This window comes from Seriola lalandi, unplaced genomic scaffold, assembly GCF_002814215.2.
Source record: "Seriola lalandi dorsalis isolate HSWRI2012SDOR001 ecotype SW California unplaced genomic scaffold, Sedor1 jcf7180002054885, whole genome shotgun sequence".
In the NCBI taxonomy this organism is placed as follows: Eukaryota; Metazoa; Chordata; class Actinopteri; order Carangiformes; family Carangidae; genus Seriola; species Seriola lalandi.
This window is the reverse complement of record NW_019525437.1, coordinates 504,343-515,670: the sequence shown is the minus strand read 5'-3', so window position 1 is coordinate 515,670 and position 11,328 is coordinate 504,343. Positions and strand designations below refer to the sequence as shown.

The following is an 11,328-nucleotide window of genomic DNA, read 5'->3' as shown; positions in this document are numbered from 1 at the left end:
ACAGTTAAAGTTATCTGTAATTCAGTTTTTACTTGTCAAAATTGAATTACAGATATCTGCAATGATGTCACTGAGAAAGACATTAGACTCGTCACACATCTATAAAGACAATTGCATATATCTGTAATTCAGTTTTAACTAGGGAGAATTAAAGTTAATGATATTGCAAACGTCATTTTGACTTGTCAGAATTGTTGTGCATGACGTTGCTCATGCGAGGCTTCCCATTGGATCTGTCTCTTATACACATCTCTTTTTGTGTGTGTGTAGATGTGTATAAGAGACAGGTTACAGAAGATGTTTGGTTGAAGTAATGGCTGCAAAAGGAGGAGCCACAATCTACTAATAGAAGGGTTCACATACTTTTGCACATGTTACATTTTCAGAGTTTGTGAAATAAACCACATTTGTTGAATTACATAATGGAAAAATATCTCTTTTTGTGTGTGTGTGTCCAGTATTAGGAAATTGTGCTTTACAAATTAGGATTTGGATGTCTGTTAAATAAGGTTCTTTTAATGTTTTTTACAAAAACAGTGACCATGTCTGGAAGGTTCACATACTTTCAAGCAACACTGTATATACTGTTATGTGATGTGAATTTACTGTACTATAATTGATGCTATGTTCTAAGTTTGATTGAATATTTCTCTTTGTCTATTTTCTGATAGTTCCATGTTCATAAGTTTACTTTCCTCAGCTACAGCTGTTATTATCTGTGAATTAACAGGTAAAGTTTTTTTTCAACTGCTTTCACACATTTTCTAAACTAGGTCTTATTTTTTCCAAACTCTACACGCATATCCATAAATTGCACACAAAATGCAAAGTGCCACAAATCTGCTGGACAAATGAAACACTGCAAAGAAAATATACGTACATACCATACACTTTTTTCAGTATAGTAATTTTTTGGATACATATTTAAAACTCTTCTGTTTTCCATAGGCTTGTATATACATTTACATGCAGTGTTCTAAAGTGACAGGACAGTGATCTGCAGAGAGATTGAAATGTACACAGTACAATAATCACCAATGCAATGTTGAAACAGAATATAGTTATTTTTCCATCATGTTACTGTTGTAACTGCAGTACTGTGTTGTGCGTCTTAACATTTTTTGCTCCATATTTTTGCAGTTCTCTTTTTCATTAAGTCAGCCAGGTTTTTATCATAACATTAAAACATTTGGTGCCTAAGTTTTGAAGCTCTGGTGAAAAGGTTAGTGAGTGGCTGACTTTGCATGTTTCGACACATGAACAATTTTGATTGGTTGATTTTGATTGATTGGCTTTTGCACAGGTTGCAGTGTTACACAGTGCGCACAGGATTTAGTGTTATGAGAAATGCATGTTGCTGTTTTGAGAACTGAATTAAGAGTTGTGAGAATGATGTTTCTGAAGAGTGAATTGCATCAAAGCAATTGAGAAAAACCATAGATTACTCTACTGAATCATTTTTAATCCAGTCAGTTTATGTGTGGATCACAAGCTCTTCCTAAAGAAAAACTAGTCAGACTTTAACTAATGTTAACGGACTATTCTAATGTATTTTACCGTTGATGACTTCTACCACCCAGCTGCCTCTTGTCCCCTCAGGTATGATCCTGAACATGAACGGAGCACTGTTAGGACGAACATCCTCGTCGCAGCCGGTCACAACAACGGTTTTCTGATCGGAGCACAGACTTCTGTGGGTGGTGCAGAGGGTGGGACAGTGGTCGTTGGAGTCGGTCACCTGAATGGCTATGGTTCCCGTGGCTGTCTTTGATGGCATGTCTGAGGATGACAACAGCACAGACTGTGAGACGTGAAGGTCCAGTCTGGTCTGTGAAGGTCTGTTCAGTGGTGACTAACTCCTACTGTAGCTTTATTACAAATATACATAATGTACATGTGACAGCCAACATTACACATATCTGAATAACCCTGATTTAAACTGTTGGTACTGTGAGGTTTCTTCCTCAGAGTTTCATGTTAAAATGTTATGGACATTATTTCAGCCCCGGGCTTCTTCTCAGTCAGACACACCTTGAGTTACACAGTGGTTTGACAGCTTCTGTCACAGATAAGCTTCATCTCATAAATTACATCTTGAAACTGCATTTCTTAAGTGCTGATCTTAAACATGTGGTGATAAATCACGTTTATTAATTAGAGATACTTCAGTGAAGGAAGGCAGAGGCTGTTAAACAGATATTTATCCTGAGGGCAGAGATGATGCCTTACTTTTTACAAAGAGGATTATCAAGTATTACCTTGCCCTATTGTTTACAATGAACCCAGAGTATTATAAAGATTATAAAGTAATACCTTTGGTTATGGCCAGAACTTTGGCGATGTAGGTACCGTTCACCAGGAATGGGGACTCTCTGTCTGGGACCTTGGTGAGTTTAATCTCTGCTGTTTCTTCATCAATGGTGAACCAGTTGTCTGGATCATAGGCTTTAGCATAACTGAACCACAACCAGTACATGTATGGGAGAAAAGGAACAATGACCAACAGTTTGACCAGAAGAAGAGGTTTGGTTAAAGGAGCAGTTCAGCATCTGAGAAAATCATAATCATGACATCATCACTTTCATGTCTGTGTCAGCAGGGAGGAGGTCATTAGCTAAAGTTAGCATAAAAACTAGAGGCAGTTCACTGATGAACTGCTTCCCTCCCTCCAGGATTTATGCTAAGCTAACTGACTCTTTGTGCAAACAAGAGATTAATATCAATCATACTGATGAGGCTATCACTATGTTACCATAGTGCCTCACTGGGTTGGTCACACATCATCATCACAAGGTCAACATTTCAGATACATTTCTGATCAGCCTCATTCTGACTCACCTGACATCCTCGGCTGGTTTCCCTGTGTCTGGATCGACAGCAGCGAAGACTGTGATCACTCCATCCTCAGGAACTTGATCTGGATCCTCTGACACAGGGACGGTCTTGGTGGCAGGTATGAATGCTGGACCCTCTGGCACATTGTTCACTGCAATCTTGATGGGATAGCTTTTTGCTTGTGGACTTGGCTTCGTTCCAGGCTTAACCCCAGTTCCAGGGACTACACCCCCACCCCCTTCTAGGTCCACGTTTACATTTAGAGTCACACCTGCATCCAGGTCTACCCCTGCACCTCCACTGCCTACAGCTCCAGTTGCAGCTGCAGCTCCGGCTCCTGCTCCTGCTCCGGCTCCGGCTCCTGCTCCGGCTCCGGCTCCGGCTCCTGCTCCGGCTCCGGCTCCGGCTCCGGCTCCGGCTCCGGCTCCGGCTCCGGCTCCGGCACCACCTTCTCCAACCTGAACATCCACATCCATCAGAACAGCACCACCCTCCACCAAGGGAGCCACGTTCTCAATGAGCAGGCCAAGCTCAAGATTCTGGATTTCTTCAAAATCCACAGCCTGTTTGGTCCAGGATGGGGGTCGATAAGGTCCAGAGAGAAAAAAACAAGAAATTAGAGGCAGGATTCTACTGAGGATGAGTTACAGTGATTAAAATCGTAATTTTTAAAGTGGGAATACCTTGATCAGCTTCAGGATGCCCACATTGGTGTCTTTGTCTGTCTCAATGGCGAATAAGTTGTCATCATTTCCTGTGATGATTGTAAAGACAGTCACCCAGTTGTCTGTGTGTTCAAGGTCTTTGTCCAGAGCTTTGATTTTCATCACGACCACGTCAGCGATGTTTTCATCCACTGCACCAGAGTACTGCAAACAGATCATGATTTAAACATGCAGTCTATAGTGAAAACTTTACAGAAGTCCTGCTGTCTACTCTGTGTGCTTTAGTTCTGCACTCTTCAGCTGTCTATGAACTCTGGACCAAAACCACCAGACCAAAATCAGGAAGTCCAGCAGGAGTCAGAGAAAGTTTGACATAAATTAATAATGCTTCAAATATAAATATACTATTTTAATGGGACACTTTCCCATCAGCATTATAAAACTCTGTGTGTTTACATCAGGAAAACCTTACCTGTGTGTGTGTGTGTGTGTGTGTGTGTGTGTGTGTGTGTGTATCACGTTCCTCACCTCAGATTTTTCCAGAGTGGGGACATTGTCATTGATGTCCATGACCTGGATCTCGACAGTCCCTGTCCCACTCCGCCCCCCTTGTGCCCCTCCCAAATCAGCCCCCTGTATAATCAGTGTGTAGAAGTCATGAGTCTGTGGAGGACAAACATCAAACACACGACCTTCTGTCAGTGGATGAAACGTGATCATACTGTGATGATCATCAGCTGTCAGTCATGTTAAACATCAGAAAGCGGAGCTGAAAAACTGTCTGATTCCATCTTAATGCTAAGTTTTACAGAACAGTGATTATTGATCACTGATTGTCTCCATGAGGAAAGAACTCTTTATAGGTTAGATGTAGTGAGTGTTTCTAATGACGGGTGAAGATGAGAAGATTAAAGTCTCAGTATGTTTTGATATGGACCCTCTGGTACTGTATATGGTGTATGTTCAGAACTGGTTCACACTCTGAGGCTGTAGCCTACGTGGACTGTCTTACCTCTCTGTCCAGTGTGGGTTCTTTCACATACAGTTTTCCTGTCTTTTGGTCGATAGTGAACATGTGACCTGTGCCCTCTGGCTCCTGACCCACAATGCTGTAGGAGATCTCCGAATTAATGGTTCCCTCCTGGTCGTCGTCCTTCCCCTGAATCTGCATGACAAAGGTTCCTGCGGTGGATCACAACAGGACAAGGTCTTCAGTAGAGTCCATCAGAGCTCAGTGGACCTGTTCATACACTGTATCAAGACTGTCACTATACTACACACCATTCATGAGAATGTTGTGTGATATATGAACTTGAATGGAATCATACATGGACAGTTCAGAGCTGTCCATGCTGGTTCCATTAGCTCCAGTTTAAATGAGTCATGAGCCTGACAGATATAATTAAATGTGCAGAACAATTCACAGCTGTTTTTAAATAGCTTTCAAGATGAAGTGGTCCCAAACATGAGTATTACTGTGGCATGTAAATTGTTATCCAGTAATAAAAGGTTCTAAAAGGTTTATATTTTTAATGCTATAAATGCTATGTATAAAAAAATCAGAGCTAGTCGAACATGAGACGAGGCCCCACTGATGATGTCAGAGGTCAGATGTCTGTACATCTGCTCAGTGACATCATCATCCTCCTTGTTTATCTGCTAAAGAGAGAATGAGGATGAGGAACAAGTTCAAAACAAGTGTTATCCTGATGAGCATAGTCACAAAAACATTCATCATAGACAAACTGTCAATCACTCTTTGGTTGATATGTTGCTAAACTGTGATTGGTTGTGACTGGTTTTACTGAAACACATGACATCACATGTTCCCTCTAAAACGACTGAGAAGGAAACAGCTGGTTACCTGTCTTGCTGGCCTCTGTGATGTTCCCAGTACACGGCTGAAAGTAAGGAGTGTTATCATTTTCGTCCAGGACTGTGACTATCAGGGGGATGTCGTCTTCTGCTGTGGTCCCATTTCTGTATTTAGCAGTTCCTTTTAGCTGCATGAGTGACAAGAGGACGGGGGTCAGGGTGAGACAGGTTAGGGTTAGGGTCTCCTTACCTGATTTGTTCCTCAACTTTCAGCCAAATCTCATGGCATTGATCAGCAGATGGAGTTTGGAAAAAATCTAGTAAATTGAACTGAAACTGATCAGACTCCATCCACTGATGAAGACCACAAGATGTGGCTGAAAGCTGAAAGCTCTTTATAGTCCAGGTGATGTGTTCATTTATTCATAAAAGCATGAAACAGTTTTACAGTTTGGGCCCTGAACATTTTCAGAAATGGAGCCATCACTAAAACACCTTGTGGTTGCCATGGCAGCCATTTTACTTTCCGCCATAGCCAATTGATGTATTTTGCCTCCTGTCTCCTGAACCACACGATAACACAGGTTTGATTATTTAATTTTTGAAACCTTTTCTTCACAGTGTCCTCCACATGGACACACAGCTGTACCTCCGTCAGCATCTCCTGCAGCCACAACCTCACAGCTCAAAGATGGACCGGCTTGTCTGAGGAAGAGTTCACCACAATGGTCTCAGATCGCTTTGGACCTTCCAGCCCCAGTCTGTTATGGGAGTTTGGTGCCACCTCAAGCTCTTATCCCCAACAGTGTCACCCTCGGTCCACTGTTGCTTTGAGGTGTCGCAACTTTGTTCGTTCCTCTTTCCTTTTGAACGGATGCTTAACGGATATTGAGTTGGCTGCTGGTGTGATCGTGGAGGAGGTCTGTGAAGTGCTCCACAATGGAAAAGTCTTTAACAGAGCCATGAGAGGCTCTGTTGCCACGTCATCAGTGTTCCAGGTATCCTATGTGGTCGTCTTGGCTCTGGTTGCAAATGTATATACTAGCTGTGTCCCAATTCAGGGGCCATATCATGGAGGATCCACCTGTTGGATCCTTTGTGGCCCAGGAAAAGAAGGATGAATTTTTTTTGAAGGAGCCTTTGAAATGGGACAGTGTAATCACACCGCTGCGGCGCAGTCTCACGGTCAGGTGTTTGTATGAAGTTCTTGCCAGTCCCAGATGCCACCCAAAGCTCCTCAGTGTCCAGCTCTAACAGATGTGCAATGGCTTGGACCACAAAAACTGTGTCCCCAGTGTCTTTTTAAATTCTCTTCAGATACATGGAGGCTGATCTGTTTCTTGTTTCTTGTGGGTGGGGGAGAAGAAGGGGTCCTAAACTGTACATATGTACCAAAGTTAGCATCGTTTTCACACATCGCTTGGACTAATAGAGGGAATACAGTAAGTGGACCTTGAGTTCTCAGGTCTAAACATTGTGTATAGATGGATGATGAGGGTATGAGCACCAGCGGTCTACCTGAGTTCACAGGAGGCCTTCGTACAGTGTTGAGCTGTAGGTCACGCTCAGAGCCCATACACAATCAATTGAAATCAACTAACTTTATTCATAGAGCTGAATCTTAACAGACGTTATCTCATATTTAGAGTAGGTCTAGACCGTAATGTATTGTACTGTACAATCACTGTGGGTACAGGAAAAAAAGGAAATTAAACCTAAAATCATGGGCATCGCCACATCTACAGGTGTATAGCGTGAGTAAATGTGACCTGTTTCATGGAGTGTGTAGACAACTGGATAGATTAAAGTAGGGGTGTATCTATTCCTTCAGATGCACTAAAACACTATGGTGGAGCTGCTCAGTCAAGGTCAGACCAGTTTTTCACCTGTTGACCTGCTAACCTGTGCCACCTGCAGGCAGTGAGTGTTACTGCATTATCTGCACTGCCCCTTTAAGATAACAAAGCAAAGCTTTAGCTCCCAATCTATTGTCCCAACAGTCATCAACAGGAACTTACATGGAAGTATGGGTATTTCTCCCGGTCCAGAATACCAGTGATCCTCACAAAGCCAGTGTCGTGGTCCACCACAAAGAGGTTGAAGGGAGGTTTGTCAACTCCTGGTCCAGAGAGATAATACTCCACCTTTTGATCTCGGTCTTTATCAGAGCGGATCTGACAAGAAAACACAGATATTGTTGCTATGTTGGTGTTTTAGTCAGGTCTCATGAATGTGTATTACTACTCCCAACTATATAATGTATTTCCAAATACCACATGTGTTAATATATTGTGTGTTGTGTTATGTTCAGAATCATTGTTCCTCCATCCAGGAAGAAAACACTATGTTCCACCAACATGGATGTAAAATACAAAGTGATCTGGGTCAAAGTGGTCAGTGAAACATCAGGCTCCAGTCCTCTAGTCCTGCAGCAGGTCTGGGCTCAGCCGTTTTCATGTTTTTACCACAATCCTCCACAGGAACGTAATTTGTTTACTCTGCTAAAATTGAAATTCAAAACCACACAGTACTGCAGACTCAACCCCTACAATCTTTATGCTGAGAAAGCTCTTGCTGCACAGTGATGCACAGACATGAGAGTAGTATTGATCATATCACAGATTCTAATACTGAGTGCTGTAGCAGTAACTAACTTTAATATACATGGTGCAGCTACAAAATGTCTGGAAAAATACTTTTAAAAAAAAGACTAAAAAATAAAATAAAGTGATAATCCATCTTCTCAGGCTCCAAGCTGTTTGCTAGTTGAACCACAGTGGTTTGGACCAATCAGCATCCTTTGAGTGAGGAGCTACAGGCAGCTACAGAGAAGAGACTGTTAAAGTTTCCTCACAAAGTCGACAACAATCATCTATTGACTTGATAAGAAGTTCCCCAGACTATGTTTCCTCTCCATCACTCTTCTACTGTGTCATATGATGGACAGATATTTGAGCCAATCACCTGCTTCTAGTAGGCTCTTCAGTGATCACATTTGGATTCTTGGAGACTCTAAGAATCTATCAGGACTAAACAATCTATCAATCAATCTAAAATGTCTCGCATTCTTTTTACTTGCACTATGCTCATTATTCCAACAAGCGAGGAAAAGCATTGAGCCAGCTGTTACCTGTGTAAAGGTTCCTGTGTTTCGCTCCTTCACTCTGTTAAAACAAACCTTGTTTAGCCCAGGGCTAAAGCCGAGGACTGGAACTCATTCAAAGCCTCTTCCCTGCAGGGTCAGTGTCAGAAACCAGTTAATCCATCCTGACGCTTATTAAAATAAGATTTTAATTAAATAAAATCAAATGACCTTAGCGATGAATTCCCTATCAGTGTAATCATAGTTCTCCATCAGCTTGGCAGGTGGAAGTATCCACTCCCTCTTCTTCCTCCTCACTGTTTGTGGCCTCCTCTCTCCTGCCTCAGCGCCGAGCACCTGGAAGCACAGCAGACTCTTAAATCCAGTTCACAGGGACTCGAGGGAACAAATACATTCAGCACATAACACATGGTTGACATATTATAGTACAGTATAGTATACAACATATATACACATACACAGGGTCCTTCATGATCAGGACCGGGGTTAACCACTCTGGGTGGGTCCCATCCATCAGCAGTTGGTTCATCTGTGCTGCCAGGCATTCATGGAGGTTGAGACTCTGAACCAGTTCTCAAACGTCAAAAACATTTACATGAAGCGCAACACTCTCACCATGTCTAGCACCTGTGGTGCAGCTTTTTAATTAAGGTGGTTTGGTTCTTCCCCCAAGGTGGAGCAGACTGTCTGATCAGAGGTTTGAGAAGCTGCTGTTCATGAGATATCTATCTATCTAAACACTCACTGCTCCTCTTATGAGAGAATACTTTTCCTTATAGAGGCTGCAGTGTTTGTGGTTATGCAGTTTGATTGTTGACGCCTCCTCTGTGAGGTCAGTTACTCCAATGAATTGGATTCACTTGTAAAAGGAGTTGGCCAAACAGGTTGTAAACCTAATATGACACAACTTAAGACAAATAAATAACAAACCAGTTATCTCCATCTAAAGCTGTATATAAGCTGTATGTATGCAGTTCCTGCTCTATCACTACCCAGTTTATTTTACCACTGTCTTCATCACAGTGGCTAATTACCCACTGTGCATTTAAATGTACTAATCCCTCAGGTGTTTTCACACTGGTCTGATCTGCCAATCACACTAGCTTAGCAGTTAGCGATGCCTTCTCTCTCTGTCTTGATCCAGATCATTATCTGGAAATACTGAATGTCTGATTTTTTAGGTAAGATCCAAACAGTATTTCTTGTCGTCTCGCAATGTTAAGGAAAACAATAGGAAAATTTCCTGGATCAGGATCTAAACACGTCTACCACTTCTGGTGAGAATGGGTTCAGTACGTTTTGTGTCCTGTTGACAAACAAACCTTCAGGCCTGTGATTCGAGTCCTGGTTCCCTGCCGATCACTAAAAAAAAAAACGCCTTCGCTATTTGTTTATTTATTTACCTTTATTTATTCAGGTGAATCCCACTGAGATAGAAATCTAATTTTCAAGAGAGACCTGAATGTACATAAAAAAACATCATAAAACAATTCATGAACAGAAAAAGAATTACTATGACAAACAATAAACATTTGATACAAAAATATAATGTACATTGTTTTGTTCCGTTATTTAATTATTTATTTTTGTTTGGACTCATTAATTTCTTCATGTACATTGTGTAAAAGTTTTGAGTTTTGTTTTCTCATCATCTACACTACATGCTCAGAGGCTCATAATATTTCCATAATAATGATAATAATCATAGTCTGAGAGCCTGTTTTCATGACCTGTACATATACAACAGTATTTTAATATCTTACTTTATTGTAGACTGTACTGTTTTGCTGACTCTTCACATCTTGCTGTTGAGAATGCTCTTTTAGTGCTATTCAAAATGCACTCATAACTTAAAGCTGGTGCTTAATGCAAGCAAAAGCAAGTTCACGTTTTTTTCTAGAGCAAGAGATATTGATTTTTTCCACACTAAATGGTAGCAATATTGAACGAGTCACAGAATATAAATATCTAGATGTTTAACTAATTTTCATTTAAACATCATATTCAAAATCTCATCATCAAACTGTGGCAAAAAACAGAAACAGATCCAACTTTCCTTGCATTGTGGGAAAAGTATAGTTGAGGCAATTTCTCTATCATTCCTAGATTATGGTGATATTATCTACAGACATTCTGCAGCTTCCACTCTCAAACCCTGTGTCTCAGCTTCATTAACAGAGATCACCACTGCATTCTGTAGAACAAGGCTGGTTGGTCCTCTCTGACACCTGTACCTTTTCATCCATAAAGTGCAGTATCCATATAGCACCATAATAAAGCTCTTATTGGACATTAAACACCCCGTACATCATCTGTGCCAGACTGGACCGCAGGACCAAACTCACTCTACTAACTCTCTTATGCTTCAAGGAGGGTTTACTCTCAACTTAGAAAATCTGCCTCTCGTTTTTGCGCACCAAACACATGGAATTATCTGCAACACACTCTAAAGATTGACATGCTCACCACACCTGGACAATTCAATATGATCATTTCAAACCACCTCACCTCAGTGTGCAAATGTTTTCACTGAGTATTGTCCTCTTTTGAATTTTAACTCTGTATTTCTATGTAGCTCAACATAATTGTAAATGAAGGAAACCTCAATGATCTTTGATCAAATGTTTGAGGCTATATCAATAAAACTTGAATTTTCATTTGATTTTTTTTGGGATAATAAACTATGCTGCCAGTTTAAAAACTGTATATACAGAAGCATGACTTATCATGATCAGTAATTACATTTAATGAAGTCCCTGAGATCCTGCAGCATGTGTGAAGCTGTGAGCAGCCTCCAGGTGAACACTTACCACGGCCAGCAGCACTGACAGCAGCAGCAGGCCCACTGCTGTGAGGGAGAGTTTAGCCATGAAGACGCAGCATGCACCAGCCTGTTCTGTCAGAGTGTAT

General features: G+C 41.3%; 1 protein-coding gene across 1 annotated transcript in view; it reads right to left on the bottom strand.

Annotated features, from left to right (window-relative positions):
* Positions 1-11,328, bottom strand: part of LOC111671677 (uncharacterized) — a 21,351-nt gene extending 10,023 nt beyond the window's left edge. The window contains exons 1-10 of the mRNA XM_087179973.1: positions 11,229-11,328; positions 8,629-8,754; positions 7,334-7,489; positions 5,365-5,503; positions 4,513-4,682; positions 4,029-4,163; positions 3,519-3,704; positions 2,839-3,398; positions 2,314-2,456; positions 1,558-1,779 (exon numbers count right to left, since the gene is read on the bottom strand). Of these exons, the coding sequence (XP_087036099.1) occupies positions 1,558-1,779; positions 2,314-2,456; positions 2,839-3,398; positions 3,519-3,704; positions 4,029-4,163; positions 4,513-4,682; positions 5,365-5,503; positions 7,334-7,489; positions 8,629-8,754; positions 11,229-11,288 (1,897 nt within the window). The 5' untranslated portion in view covers positions 11,289-11,328. The remainder of the gene's footprint in view (positions 1-1,557; positions 1,780-2,313; positions 2,457-2,838; positions 3,399-3,518; positions 3,705-4,028; positions 4,164-4,512; positions 4,683-5,364; positions 5,504-7,333; positions 7,490-8,628; positions 8,755-11,228) is intronic.